The 16,385-nt window shown below is 30.7% G+C and overlaps 1 protein-coding gene across 15 annotated transcripts in view; it reads right to left on the reverse strand.

The window, feature by feature from the left end:
- Positions 1-16,385, reverse strand: part of LOC123299653 (dystonin) — a 171,856-nt gene that overhangs the window by 34,995 nt on the left and 120,476 nt on the right. For 13 of the 15 annotated variants that reach the window (XM_044882010.1, XM_044881953.1, XM_044882001.1 and 10 more), the window contains 2 exons: positions 13,864-13,982; positions 281-9,797 (listed from right to left, as the gene is read on the reverse strand). The exons of the other annotated variants lie outside the window; for them this stretch is intronic. In XM_044882010.1, coding sequence (XP_044737945.1) covers positions 281-9,797; positions 13,864-13,982 — 9,636 coding nt within the window. The remainder of the gene's footprint in view (positions 1-280; positions 9,798-13,863; positions 13,983-16,385) is intronic. 15 annotated transcript variants of the gene reach the window in all.

Genomic DNA, 16,385 nt, shown 5'->3' on the forward strand with positions numbered 1-16,385 from the left:
CTTATTTATTTGAACTTCAACCCATGCAAAATGAACTGTAATGAGTAAAGCTTTTGATTAAAACCAATTCTAAACTTAAAAATCCAAAACCAAATGTTTCGACAAGTCGTAAATTGTCGTGATTAGCCAAAAAAAATAAATAAAACAAAATTAAAAGCATACAGCATCCATTATTACTTGGAAAAAAATAAGGTTGTATCTTAAAACCCTTTGAATTGAAAAACATGTAAAACTCTTAATTAAATAAATTTATTTAAAAAATAAAAAACATCAAACTTACCCTAGCAGCAGCTGGTAAAATCAAACCCCGTTCCAATGCTTTCACCAAGTCCAACTCTTTATTTTCAATTTTATCCAAATATTTTCCCGATACACTATCAATTAAATTCATTTGTGTGGGATCAATAGCTGTCACTAATGGTGTAATATTACCAGTTTCTAGATCTTTAATCACTGTACTAGACGGATCAATTAATCCCGTTTCTAATGTATTACCTAACGTTAATCGTTTACGATCAATTATATTCGGCGTGAAAAATGGATCAGTAAAACCACCCGTCACTGGATTATATAATCCAAAAATTAAACTTTCTGTTAAAGTAAAACCTCTTCGTGGTGTTGTTAATAAGCTTTGATTGACCGCTTGTTCTAGCGAATGTAATTTTGATGTAATTGTATCAAGTACATTGCCTTTTTCGGCATCAATTAACCCTTTACGGAAGGCTTCTGGTAATTTTACTAATTTTTTCTTGAGACCATCTTTAATTAATGCCGTATCAGGATCAATACGTCCCAATGTAACCGCCTCTTTTAAAGTTAAAACTTCATCTCCATCCGTAAATTTACTAGTCGTTATATCGAGTTTACCTAATTCAATAGCTTCGGCAAATGTGTAAGGTTTCTTTTTATAAACAAGTAAATTTTGATCGAACAATATGGAATATGATTGATTTTGGGGATCGAATGTTGCAGTTTTCGTTACATCAACTAATTGATCTGCGATTGCATCGTTTAATGTAATAAAATGACCGTTTTGTGGATGTTTAATAACGGCTAGATTTGGATCTAATAATTCGAAATTGATAGCTTCTTGTATTGAGCATTCGCGAACTTTACGAACATCTTTACGTGGTGAATCAAATAAGTTTTCACGTTTTTGGGATGTAATTAATTGATCAACAGTTATCAAAAGATTTCGTTCGAATGCTACATCGAAATTATAAACTTGTTTTGTTTTCGAATCAAGCACACGACCTTTAGGTACATCAATATTTCCATCTTCAATAGCACTTCTAATGGATTTTAATTGATTCGTCACAGGATCTTTAAGGAACGTCGAATTAGGATCAAGTAAACCTGAATCTAAAGCTGAACTAATATCATGACATTCTCCAGTAGTTGGGTCAATAAATTTACCGGCTTCAGGACGATATAAAGAATTTTTAATAGCCTCTTCAACCGATATTGGTTTATGACTAGTTACAATTAAACCTTTTTCCTTCGCTACAAGGAAATTGATGGAATTTCCGTTTGGTAAATTATAACGTCCATTTTGATCATCGATAATATTTTCTTCGATAGCGTCATTTAATAAAATATATTTACCCGTTTTTAAATTTTTCACGATTGAAATCAACGGATTAACTAATTCGTCCTTAATTGAATCATTTAGCGTGAATTTCTTATTTGTAGCCGGATGACAAATCATTCCAGTTTTTGGATCATATAAGTTCATTGTAATGACATCATATAAACCGAAACCGGCGGTTTCTACGTCAATGATTAAACCTAAGTTTAATGCTTCATCTAAAGTTATATTATCTGTTGATCCAGGTTCCTTGAATGTACCATTTCGACGATCAATAATTCCTGATCGACAAGTTTCAACTAAATTCAATAGACGTTGATTTTTCCGATCGAAATAACATGGAATCAATGGATTAATTATAAATTTACGAATGGCTTCATGTAATGTAATATATCGTTCTGATTGTGGATCAACAAATTTGCCAGTTTTGGAATCGTATAATCCTTGATGAATTGCTCTTTGTAAAGACACAGCAGCTAAACGATCGGTGATAATACCTTTATCGAAAGCTTCGCTTATCGTGAATTCGATTGATTTCGAAGGATCTTTAACAGTACATTTATCGCCATCAACTACTCCTTCTTTAATCGCATCAAGTAAGGTTAATTGTTTCCATGATCGTGGATCTCTAGTATCACGAACATGTACTGAATTTGGATCAATCATACCGGATTCTAAAGCCTGAATAAGTGTTATACATTCGCCAGTTTGTGGATCAAGGAACAAATTCGTTTGTGGATCATACAAACCTTTGACTAGAGCTTCACTCAAAGAAAGTGGTTTTCTAACCTCAACTAAGACACCTTGTTCAAAAGCTTCTTGGAAATCTAAAAATCGATCACTACCAATGACTTTGCCTAATTTTACATCAATAATTCCATCTTGTACGGCTTGATGGAAGGTTAAAGTCATGCCATCAATACAGACAACGGTTGATTTAAAATCAACAACTCCCTTACGCATTGCTTTATCAGTCGATAGTTTTTCAGTCGAAATTGGTGTTGCAAATTGACCACTTTTAGGGTCATAGAAACCTTTAAATATTGCTTCTGGCAGACTGAATTTACGTTTAAATGGTAAAATTGTACCACGATCTAATGCTTCATATAAATTAATTGGTTCATTTGTGGTTGCGTCAATTATAACGCCCTTAATTGGATCAATAATTCCTAATATGATAGCTTCTTCTAAGGAAATTATCTCATTCGTTTGTGGATTTTTGATAGCTAAACTGTTTTTATTAATAAGATTACTCTTAATAGCTTCATCAAGTGTTAAGGCTTTGCCATCGATGGTAAATAGACCTGTAGCAGGATCGTAGACATTTTGTGCAAGTGCTTCTTGTAAGGACCATGGCTTAATCGTACTTAAAATATACCCTTTATCAAATGCTTCATTCAGCGGAGCTGGTGGATTTATTAAAACACCTCGATTGGTATCAATAATTCCACCTTTCTCACCTTCAGGCACGGTAACAATTTTATTTTTAGCAATATCTTTTAGACGCGTTGAAGTTGGGTCAATAAAACCAGTATCGATAGCATTTTTCAATGTAACACTTTCACCAGTAGTTGGATTTAGAATTTTACCTGTTTTTGGTGAATAATAACTTTCAGTAATAGCTTCAGTTATTGTAAGTTGAACTGGTTTTGTTGTTATCATATTTTCTGCTAAAGCAACATCTAGTGTTACCAAATTTCCTGTTTTTGTATCACGCATTTTACCATTATCTGAATTAACTAATTTTGTGTCCAAAGCCTCGTTTAACGGTATCCAAGCATTGGCACGGGTATCTTTACAATCAGAAATATCAGCATTAACTATGCCGCGTTTAACTGATTCTTCCAAATTAATATTTTCATTTGTTTGTGAATCTAAGATTGTTCCAGACTTTGGTTCGTATAATTGAGTTCGTATGGCAGCCTCTAACGAAATACCTTTACGTGGCCCAGCAATTAAATATCCTTGTTTAAATGCCGTTGCCAGTGTAATTTCTTCTCTAGTTTCGATATTAATTACAACATTTCGTGTAATATCCACAATTCCTAATTCCACAGCCTCAATGATTGTTATAATTTGATTATTTTGTGGATTTCGTATTTTAATCGAATTTGGATCGACAATTCCCGAATCGATTGCATCGATTAATTCAATTTTTTCACCTGTATCAGGATGAATAATTTCTGATGTTTCGGGATTAAAAATATTTTTGGTTAGAAGTTCGTCTAAAGGTAAGGGTACTGGGTCGGGTTTACGAGGTTTAGCACTACGTTCAATAATGTAACCTAATCTGACAGCATCAAAGAAATTGACTTTTTTACCAGTTTTTGGATCAACCATATGCCCAGTGTTTTTATCAATTAAAGGTTTTGCTAACGCTTCCTCCAAAGGTAAATAATGGTCAGGTTTTGTTAAATCTTTCACTAAAATGTTGTCGGGGTTAAATAATTCTAAACCATAAATTAAATCACTAAATGTGATTGGAGTACCAGTACTTGGATCTGTAAAGTATCCAAATTGTGCGTCGAATACACCAAGCTCAATTAATTGGTCAGGTGTCAGGTCTTGATTTATAAGTAAGGCATATTTTGGTTTTTCCTGTACTAAAGACACTTTAACTTTACTAATAATATCAACCACATCTAAGGGACTAACTTCATTTAGGTCTAACGCATCTTGTACAGTTAAAGGCATTTCTTTATTATTGACTAAAATTCGACATATTTTCGGTTCAATTTTTCGTTGAGAAATAGCATCTCCAATTGCTAGTCGTTCGTAACTGATCAGTTTTGGTGTTTCGCTAACTGGTTCTTTTACTTTTTGTGTGACTGTTGATTCAATTTCTTTTTGTAAAAAGTCTTGCGTTGAAACCGCAGGTTGGATTACACCGATAACTTTTTCGGGACTAATTTCAGATCGTGTTAAATCGGATGGAGAAAGTTTTTCTGATTTTTTAGATTTTGATTTATCTGCTAAATTTTTAACAGCATCGGCAACAGCCATTCCTGCTAATATTGGTGCACCGACTATAGCTAAAAGACCCATTTTGGCTGCATCCTTAATATTTATATTCTGACCTGATTGTTTATCTTTAAATTTACCAGTTTTTGGATCTAAAACACCTTTTTCGATAGCTTGTTTCACAGTTAGGGGTTCACTAGTTGTCGTATTATAAATTATTGAATTAGGATCAACAATTTCTCGTTCGATCGCTTCGGTAAATGTTAATAATTTGTGTGTGTTTTCGGGATCTTTAAATGATTGAGTTTTATCGTCATAAATCGTTTCAAAAGCATCAATAATATTCAAATTAGCTGTTTGTACATGGTCTGAAGTATCCATTATTAAATGTTCATTATCATTCGCGTCCAAATGACCTAATTGGATGGCTTCAGATATTGGCATAAGAGTTCCACTTTGTGGATCTGTGTATGTTCCATTATCTAGATCAATTAAACCACTCTTAAGAGCTTCTGAGAAAGTAGTTTTTGATTCTTTTGTCGTAAAATGTTCTTTTGTTTCTTTTTCATCTTTGACAATACCACGTTTTTTAGCTTCTTCAATTGGAATCACTTCATTTGTTTCTAAATTTTTGACTTCTGTTGCACTAATTAATGCGTAACCTGCTAATAATTCGACAGTTTTGGTCGTAATCGTGTGATAAGAAGTTACAGTTTTCGTTACAGAAATTGCATGTTGTTGTTCAGAACTAACTAATGTTGGAAGTGCTTTAACTACTAATAAACCTTTGTTTATCGCTTCATTTATTGGGATGACTTCTCCAGTTTGTTTATCCGTGTATGTTCCTTCGTCATATTTAATCAAATTTTCTTTTAATGCTTCTTTAATGTCAACGCTATTTTCATTTTCAGGATATGGCAATGCCATAATGAAATTTTGTTCAATTGCCTTTTCTATACTCATTCTTTCACCAGTTAGAGGATGTATAACTTCATTTGTTTCAGGATCGATTAATCCTCGTTTTAATGCAACTGGAAGTGTCATTCCTGCTGGTGGAATATCTGAATTTATTTGTGGTTCATCTTTGAAAATATTTACTTCAACTGCAGTAAGAAGATCTAATGGACCTTCAGATGTAACCACTGCAGAATTTTCATCATCAATATGTCCAAGATTGATAGCTTCTTCTAAAGTTATTGTTCCAGTAACTGGATTCTCAATATTACTTAAAGGATCAACAATATCACAGACAATTGCTTCACGCAACGATAATTTATCACCAGTTTCTGGATGAATAATTTTAGAAGATTGTGGATCAACTAAACCTTGTGCAACTAAAGCTGGAATACTTAAACTACGATTTAAAGGTAATAATAATTGATTTGTGCCGTTTGGATCTAAAATACCACGTGAAATAGCTTCATTTATTGTAAGGATATCACCACTTTGTGGATCTTTAATATGACCTTGGTTACCATCTAATTTATTATTTAAAATAGCTTCGCCTAATGTTAAATTTTCGCCACCAGGTGCTTCAAATGTTTTAGTTAACATTTCTGCTGTAGGTGCGTCTATTAAACCTTTATCGGTTGCATCTTTTGGTTTAACAATTTTTCGACGCATTTTTTGTAAGATTACTGGTTTCGCTTCACGATCGGGACTTTGTGATTGACGTGCACATCCAATTGCTACTTTATAGGTAGGTTCAGTTGTTATTCGACTTCGAGTTCTTTCTGCTGCAGTTGGGCGAACTTTTTCCTCATACACACGAGTTGGTTGCGGTTTAGAAGCAGCTAAAATTTTTACTTCTTCTTCTGTAATTATTCCTTTTTCGATTGCATCTTCTACTGGAATACTTTTACCTGTTTCTGGATCTTTTACAGACATACTAGTTTTAATAGTCGGCGAAGATATTTGAACTACATTTCGATGTAATTCTATTTCTTTTGGACTTATTAAACCAGTTTCTAACGCTTTATCCATAGGAATAACTTCATCTGTAATTGGATCGCGTATAACAGAGGTGGTTGAAAGCTTTTCTAAAACTTTCAACTCAGATGGACTAATAATTCCTTTCTCAATTGCTTCTTTACTTGATATTTTGGTATTTGTTTGTGGATCTTTGATAAATAACTCATATTCAGGATCTTGAGTTTGTGCTTCATATTTTTCAATTGTTTCTTTGTCAACTAAACCTCTTTCGAATGCAACTTCAATAGGTAATTGTTCACCAGTTTTTGGATCGAATATCATTGATTTTTTAACTATTTTAACAACATGTTGCGCGGCTATTAACGGTGCACCAACAACAGCTAGAACTCCAAATTTAGCAGCATCATTAAGGGAAATTTTCCTACCCGATTTATCTTTATATTCACCGTTATCTTTATTAATAATACCTTTGCGTATAGCATCTGAAATTGGCATTTCTTTACCAGAATGTGGATCTTTAACACTAACTAAATTTGGATCGATTTTTTTCTCTTTGATCGCTTCGATTAAATTCTCCGATTTTCCTGATTCCGTGAATATTACTAACGCTGTAGATGGATCATAAATAACTCCTTTCTGTATTTGTAGTGGTTCTAAGGAACTTAATTCAGATTCCGTACTTTTTACTTTAACGAATGTTGGAGGATTTTTATCTATAACATTCGAAGATACTTCAACTAAATCAGGTTTACCATAAATTTTCGTAACTTGGATTAACCGTTGACTACCCAAGTCTTGTTGAGTTGGATTTTTAAGTATGATTAATTTTTGTGAAATGGCTTCGAACATTGTAATATATTTATCGGGATCAATTCTATAATGACCAGTTTTATCTAAAATTTGTTTATCTAAACTACGTTGTATTGACGTTTCCCGATTAGTTTGAGGGTCGATAACCACAGCGGATTGTGGATTAATAATACGTAATTTGATACATTCTTCAAAACTAACTAATCGATCTGTACCACGAATTATAAATAAGCCAGTAACAGGATCTAATAATTGTTGATCAATCGCTTCACTTAATAACCAGCCATCTGGGGGTAGTTCATAAACTTGCTTTTCATGAGTTAAGAACTCTGAAACGACTTTTTTCGTGCTAGAAAATTTACTAGGTGATGTAATTGAGACATCAGGACTCCAACATTTAATTGGGGATGGAGTTGATTGTAACTCTGAGGTTGGTGAAGAGAATGTTGTATCTGTTTTACTCCAGAATTTAGTTGGAGACGATGAACTAAATTCAACATCAATACTAGGTGACGAAGTTATTGAATCAGTTTTAGTAAGAGTTTTATTAGGAGACGTCGACGGCTGATAATAATCGCCAACATCCATCTGTTCTGTTTGTGGTACAGATGTAATTCTAGTGATTTTAATCGGCGATTTAGCTTTAGTTGTTATAAATGTTTCAGATGGCGCATCTGTTGAAATTAACCCTTCGCTCAATGCTTGTTCAATTGGTATTATCGATCCATTTTCAGGGTTTTGGAACGTTTGTGTAGTTTCATCGATTAAACCACGTCGTATAGCTTCCCCAAAAGTGATTGTATATTCTGATTTAGTCGTTCCAGTATTTGTAATTGTTACATACCGTTTAATTGTTTTTGATATAGTCTGTGTTGTTACCGTAATACTAAGTAAACTATTTAATAAAACAGCGCCTTCAGGTGTAATAATTTCCTTTTCAATAGCTGTATTCATTGATATGGGTCGTTTTGTACGTATATCTAATATTTGTCCAGTTTTTGGATCAATATAGCGTTTTAACACTGCATCTAATACTGTTAATTCCTTAGAATTTTCAAACATACCAATTGGTCGATTTAACATATCTAAAATTTCTTCCCTAACTAAACCTTCCTCTAAACTACCGTGTAAAGGTACTAATTTCCCCGTCTGTGAGTCAACAACAATTGAACCATTATTTTTCGGACTTATTAAACCTTTTGCTAATGCTGAATTCAAACTAATAAACTCTCCTATCGATGGATCTTTAAAACCTTCAATATCAAAAATTGATCGTACTGATACAGATGTTATTAATCCACGATCAACAGCTTCAGGTATTGTACATATTTCACCAGTTAGAGCATCTTTAAAATGACTATCAGGTAAAATAATTCCCGAGCTTAAAGCTTCACTTAAAGTTATCAAATCATTAGTTTTTGTATTTGTAATACATTTAATATTATCAGCATCTAAAATACCCCGACTAATTGCCTCAATTATTGAAACTTTATTACGATAGATTGGTGTAGAAATTGTACCCTGATTATCTAATAAATTTAAATCACAAATATCTTTTAATGTCATTGGTTTCATGATTAATTGACGCCTGCGTGCTTCTTGTAAAGATAATTTTTCATGATTATAAATATATTTACCTAATTTTTGATTAATAACACCTAATTCTAAAGCTTTTTGCAATGTAATTTTTGTGTCTTTTTTTGGATCAATGACTTCACGAATATTTGGATTAATGATACCATGTTTAATAGCAACATCAATTTGACATTTATCACCGGAATTACGATCAATAATCCATCCTGTTCGATCATCAATTAAACCTTGATTAATTATATCCGATAATGATAACGCGGAAGTTTTAACTTTAATTTCTTTGAGTACTAAATGACCCTGTTCGTATGCTTCTTGTATGGTAATTTTATTACCGTTCTCCAATACAAAAGTACCAGATTTCTCATCAATTTTACCATCAGATAGTGCGTCAGATATTAATTGACCGGATGTCTCTACCTTAATACGTTTTTCGCTTGGATCCGAATGTTCAGCATCGTATAATTCACGTTGGATTGCTTCTAATAGTGACACGTTTCGACCGTCTTCAGTAACGCCACACGGACCCGATAAACGTTCGGCTAATTCAGGTCGTATTAAACCATTTCGTGCAGCTTCTTGTATTGTCATAGATGTTGATCCGTCTGTTGACGATACAATTCGCCCGGTTCGTACGTCTAATATACGTAATTTGATAGCGTCACCCACGGTTAATATTTCACCGGTACTTGGATGTAATATACCGGGTGTGTCAATTATATTTTCTGTACCAATGCCTTCGTGTACTTTATGAATACGTTTTAATGAACGAATTTCACTAAATTGCATTGTGGTACCCCATGCTGATTGTTGATTTTTTATATTATCCACAGTATCGTGTGTTTTACCATTTGTCGTTGGACTGGTGATTGTGACACGCGTCGTTGATGATACATCGGATTTTGGTTGAATGTATCTATAGATAATTTAAAATATGGGAATAATATAAAACCGTAAAAAATATAAAAAAGAGGGAAAAATTATTGTTTAAGAGAAATTTTTAGGAAAGTATTTTTTGAATCCTAACTACTTAAGCAAGAATTGACGTTTACCTACCTGGATCTAGTTAATTGTTCCTAAATTAATATTTTTCAATACAAAATGATAAAATGTAAATTTTAAAGGGAACTTTTAAGAAACTTTAAAAATATTTTATGAATAAAAGTAATAAAACGTATAAGTATTTCTCGAAATATTTCAATTTTCTTTATCATCTCAATTAATTTCAACTTATCCAAACAATTTATATACTCTAAAGATGAAATATATCAGAGTATATTAAGTTTTCTTCCAAGTTCGCCACGCGTGGAAATATTGACATTACTATGATTTGACATGTCCTTCCTCAAATGTTAGAATTTTTAATTATTCCAGACCTGAATGGATCACCCCTGGTATCATAAAATCGTCCCAAAACTTGAAAGTACTCAATATTCGGAAAAAAACGGCAAAAAATAAAAATTTCTTAAATTATGTCAAAAAGTACAAAAAAATATACAAGAAAGTTATTACAATGGCCAAGAAAATTTCCTTGATCAAAAAATTAAAAAACACGAATAACAATCCCAAAGTTGTATGGAACATTATAAAAAATGAAACTTTAAACATATCTAGGGGCATTAAACACATAAGTATAAATAATATTGAAATATGCGACCCTATTTCCATGGTCGACACTTTAAATGAGTGTTTTATTAATTTGGGCTCTGCTATTGGTCAGGATAATAACGCCAAAAACATAATTGAAATAAAAAATTTTGAAAAAACTATTTTTATTGATGAAATCGATTCCCGTGACATAGAACAAATTATTGGAAATATGAAATCCAAAGACTCCATGGACTACTTAGGCATTTCCAGTAATGTTTTAAAATCGGTTTCAAAAACCTTATTGGCTCCTCTAGTCGAAATTGTTAATTGTATGTTAAGGGAGGGAATCTTTCCTGATCGTGGCAAATTAGCACGAATAGTACCCCTTCAAAAGAAACCCAATAATATGGATGTCAGTAATTTTCGTCCGATATCATGTTTACCTATCTTCAGCAAAGTTCTAGAGAGAGTTATATTTAATAAAATTTCAAATTTTCTAACTCGATTCAACATATTGACACCCGATCAATTTGGATATCGAGAGAATACAAGAACTACAAATGCAATTTTTGCCGTCACGGATCATATTCTCACGAAAATTAATGAAGGTTTTAAAGTAGCCGCTTTCTTTTTTGATCTTTCTAAAGCCTTCGATCGCGTGAATCATAATTTACTCCTCTCCAAACTTTATGCATATGGTATTCGTGGCCAATGTTATAAACTTATAGAGTCATATTTATCTAATAGAGCTCAATTTGTTGAATTAAACATAGACGGAAATACTTTCAAGTCAAGTTGGGGTGCAATCAGGTCTGGGGTCCCACAAGGGTCTATTCTTGGGCCATTGCTGTTTCTCCTATTTATTAATGACTTGCCAAATTCATTTAGTAAATTATTTTGTAAAGTTGCACTCTTTGCCGATGATACGACCATCGTCGTTTCACATAAAGATACCGATGAGCTTATGAAAGTCATTAACAATGTACAGGAATTAATGGACAGCTGGTGCCATGAAAACGATTTGCTTCTAAATCGTAACAAAACAGCAATTGTGTGTTTTGGTGGTGGAGTCGCCTTTACGCATAATCTGTTTGTAAGTAAAACGACATTTCTAGGAGTTGAAATAGATTCAGGAATGAATTGGAAATCTCATATTGACACCTTATGTGTAAAATTGAGCAGAGTGTGCTTTCAATTAAGAGCGTTAAGATCAAGAGTTGACCAAAAGACACTACTGTCAGTTTACTATGCAAATTTTGCTTCAATTATGACATATGGCATAGTAATATGGGGTGCTTCAGTAAATGCCTCAAAAATATTTAAAATACAGAAAAGAGCAATTAGAATTATTTTTAACTTAAAAAGAACTGAAAGTTGTAAAATATTCTTTCTGAACAACAGAATTCTGACATTTCACTCTCATTATATTTTTGAAATCTACAAATTTTTTATCCAAAATAAAAATGTGTTCGAAATTAATATAAATCAGGGCAATCGTTATATGATTCGAAATCCATCTGAATATGTTAATCCCAGGTGTAAATATTCATTTTTAAAAAAAAATACGAGGTATCTTGCAATTCTTTTTTATGGTAAAATCAGTAAAGGGTCAACCGTTAATGACATTATGAGAGATAATAGAATGGCTCCGATCAATGCAGTTCGTAGGTACCTGCAACAGCAATGTTTCTATACATTGGAGGAAGGACTAAAAAGTAATTTTTAAACTTAATATATGTTTTAAGTAATTGTATTTATAATTTTTAATTTCTGACACTTTCCGTGTTGATCTTAATCACCGGTATTCGATAATTTTATATTAATTTATTTATTTATTTTTTAATTAAATGACATTTACCGTGGAAATTTTTATACACCGGTAATCAATTTTTTTTTTTCTTTTTTATTATATAACATGTACCGTGGAAATTTTTATACACCGGTATCAATATTTTTTTAATTAAATGACATTTACCGTGGAAATTTTTTATACACCGGTAATCAATTTTTTTTTTCTTTTTTATTATATAACATGTACCGTGGAAATTTTTATACACCGGTATCAATATTTATTTATTTTTTATAATATTTGACACTTTCCGGTAGATTTTTTTTTTATCACCGGAAAAAGAAATTTAATTAATATATTATTTTTTGTTTTTAGGTAAACAAATTTCATATTTATTTATTTTAGACATTCTTACTTTTAAGGATGTCAGCTATCCTACTCGTGAGTTTTTGATGGTTTTCCACGATGTTTAAGGTGAATACCGGGATAGTCTACGAAAAGTCGGCCATCACCGCATTATCTTTTAATATTATTATTATATTATAAATTTTAAAATTTTTTTTTTTTTTTTTTGACGAATTCTATGTATACATTGTATATCGAAAGAACGAATAAAATATTATTATTATTATTATTGATGCTACAAACAAAACTTTGGTATAGATATTCATAAAGTCACCTAATTACTTTGTTTACGTTTTTCCGTCTGCCCATATAAAAAGTGACGGTATACCAAAGTGACTTTTAGTAAATGGGCATTATAGTTCAATTGAGTAACAGATTCGTTGGACCCATTTATTAAACCGTAACAGATAGAACAAAAATATAAATGGAAAAAATGTTCCTTATCTAAAAATAAACAAGTTATGATTGAAACAAACAATTTCCTTAATATCTTTGTTTTCCCATCAGCTAATGAGGGTTCATATTGGGGCAAAACTTAAGTTTCCATTTTCTTAAAAACTATAAAAGATAGAGAGTTGAAAATTTGTATCTAGCTTCAAATAATGAATTTATTGATTCTAATTTCATACTAATCCTATCCGATAATATTAAGGGGTTCAAATTGTCTAGCAAAGCAAAGAAATTCTCTTTAATACCGATGATTCAAATAATCGCAAAATAAATAAGCAAAATAAACAAATGAATGCAAAAATTTTGTTAATAATCGTCGGATATTCTTTTTTGTGTAACCTTCAATTATTTTTTAAACTTGAAGTTCATTTATTCATTGCACAGACGCAAAGTCACGCTTCTAATGAATCTTTCCTTCCTTGCTCAATAAGACTCGCTAGAATCTGGCACTCCACAAGGATCCTAACTTCAATACGAGTATTATTCGCTTTAATGATAATTGTCAATAAGTCACACATTTCACTGGATTTTGAAAAGTACTTAGTGGGTATTTCTATCTGCTCAGGTATTGATTCGTTACCCAATGATTGAATCCATTTAGGTGCAGGAAACTCATTATACTTTTAGTAATCAGCAATGTACAATGAAAATACTTATAAAATTGTAAGTGTAATTGAGATAATAAAGCAAAATAAATAAATTTAATAATTATCTAAAAATTTAGAAAATGAATATAGTTTCCACTTACTTGGATTGTGTATAATGTGTGGTTGTTGACGAATAGGAATTTGTTTCAGTTGTACTGGATATATTAAATTCAGTACGGAATGTACGAAAATCACGTGGTTGCATTTGTTCAACCAATCTCTGTAAAATAAAAAGAAAATATTGTTTAAAAATAAATAAACAAATTTTTACATATTAATTAATTGAAGTGACAAAAATTGTCATATGTGAACCATTTTTGTAATTAAAATATACCAGTCGGAGTGGGACAAGTGTTTAATATTTCTATACTCGAGTAAGTAGACTAAAAAGATACTCTGAAAGTTCTCACCAGAAAATTTTATTTATTTTGTCTGCGAAGATATGTAAACAAAATTGCATATCAAAAAACGATTATCCAAAAAGAATTAAATGAAGGCATTTAAAAAAAATATTAATTTAAAATAATTATGGCATTGTCTTGATATTTGAAGAAAAAAATTTCGTCATGAAAATATTTTCAAATCGATATTCGATAGCTACACGTATAATCATCGAAACTAAGCAAAAACCAATTTTAAATACATAATTTTCATTGAAAATACGCCTATTCGTCTGGTCTACAATAATAATTTATCGTATGAAGATAAAGCAGATGGAAATATTTATTTTGATTTTGATAAACAAAAATATTATTCCAATTCTTTTATTGTTTTTGGAATATCTTGAATTAGTCATATAAAATAATATTATCAACTTTTCAAGTGTTTTGAGAAAAATTTTTATGAGATTTATTCACTTAGTCATGAATCCTTGACTAAGTAATAAATGCGTATGTATTCAAAATCTATTATTATTACCATTCATTGTTATATTTTTGCTTTTTTCATTATTGTAAGATATTTTTGTTTTGAAAGTGCTTGAAAAACTTCGAAAGTCGAAGTTTTTTTCCGTGATCTCTTTATCAAAACTTCTGTCTACGAACCGAGAAATGTTTAGTAACTGCAAAATAATTTTAAAAAAATTTTGCAAATTATTAATTCTAGTAAAATTGGAAGTTTCTCAATTTGTGTTTCGCCTCAAAATCGTAAATATTCTTGTAAAAATATTAGAAAAAATAACTGGATGGAAAAATTCGAGTAAAATTTTTTCTACAATTTTCCGTTTTAAAATAATAAATTCTATTTTATTTATCAGGAAACTAAAGAAATATTTGTTAAGGTAGTACCAGCATGAAATCACTTTTCGACAGATTTGGCCGAATTTTTTTTCTCGGGTTTATAATAGCTTTATTTATGAATTCCTAAAATTTCATAATTTTTGACCGTTTAGATCGCGAGATATTTAAAGACAAAGTTCGCGATTTTGAGGGTCATGTCCCATTTAAAGCATGTAAAATGTCCGGTCTCTCCAACTATTTTTTATGATATTATTATATATTGAAGAAAAAGTAGAAAAAAATGTTTATACAATACAATTCTAAAAAAAAAATTTAGAAATTAATTTTCACTTTCGAGATATTAATTTTGACGTAAATTGATCGAAATTGGGACGTTGGCATAATTATTTCCCATTTTAAACGGTCAAAATTTCTGAAACTTTGGGAATTAATAGTAAGCATTATTAAATTCTTAAATTTAATTTTTCGTTAAATTCTGTCGAAAAAAAAATTGTACCATTGCTTTAACATAGAAACTGCAAATACCATGCTGGAACATCGTTAAATGAAATAATTTCTCTATGTAAATTTATTTTTTGAATGACAAGACATTAAAAATTAAGAATGAAATTTCCTTTTACAATAAATATGATGTAGGCTTAAAAGAATACCGTACAATTGGGTTCTATGATTCTATTAATAGAAATATTTCATAAAAATATTTTTAATTTGAAATTGATTCTATTTAATTTTTTTTTTCAAAATCGTTTAGAAAAACGCAAACCTACTCTAACATAACAATATTGTAAATAAACCTTGAATTTTTAATAAATGAATAAATTTAAGTGAGTTTTAAAATATTGACCTTTGAAAAATTAATAATAATTTGCATAATTCGACAGTAAATTATTTAATTATTAAAATATTTATGCTGATTTTTTAATGATATTATTGTTTTTTTAACCCTTCTAAATTTGAAGGTCAGATTATAAGAAATTAGCGTAACTCACACGTTCTAAATTAAATCGAAGTTTTTATTAATTAAAATTTTTAATGAATGAATTATTTTCTAATAAGTACAATTTCTTGATTGTAATATTTTTTTAACAAAATGATGGATATCTCCGATGATGTGTAAGGTTTAACAGATACTTAAACTTCTTAAGGAATTCAACTAGAAAGATCGCAATGATCGATTTTATTTCCTACTTTCCACTAAAATCTATGTTCAGATCATTTCTTTAAATTCACAAGCTGTTTTTGCGGTATTATATGTATATTTTTTAAAATAGCCCTGCTTGCATGACTTGCCCTGGAAGTAACTATGAGATCGGACTTTATAGTCGTAAATGTTGTAAATCTGTAAATTAGAGCAGATATTTAATTATTAAATAAGGGTCAATTTT

The sequence above is a fragment of the Chrysoperla carnea genome, chromosome 1, assembly GCF_905475395.1.
Source record: "Chrysoperla carnea chromosome 1, inChrCarn1.1, whole genome shotgun sequence".
Taxonomy (NCBI): Eukaryota; Metazoa; Arthropoda; class Insecta; order Neuroptera; family Chrysopidae; genus Chrysoperla; species Chrysoperla carnea.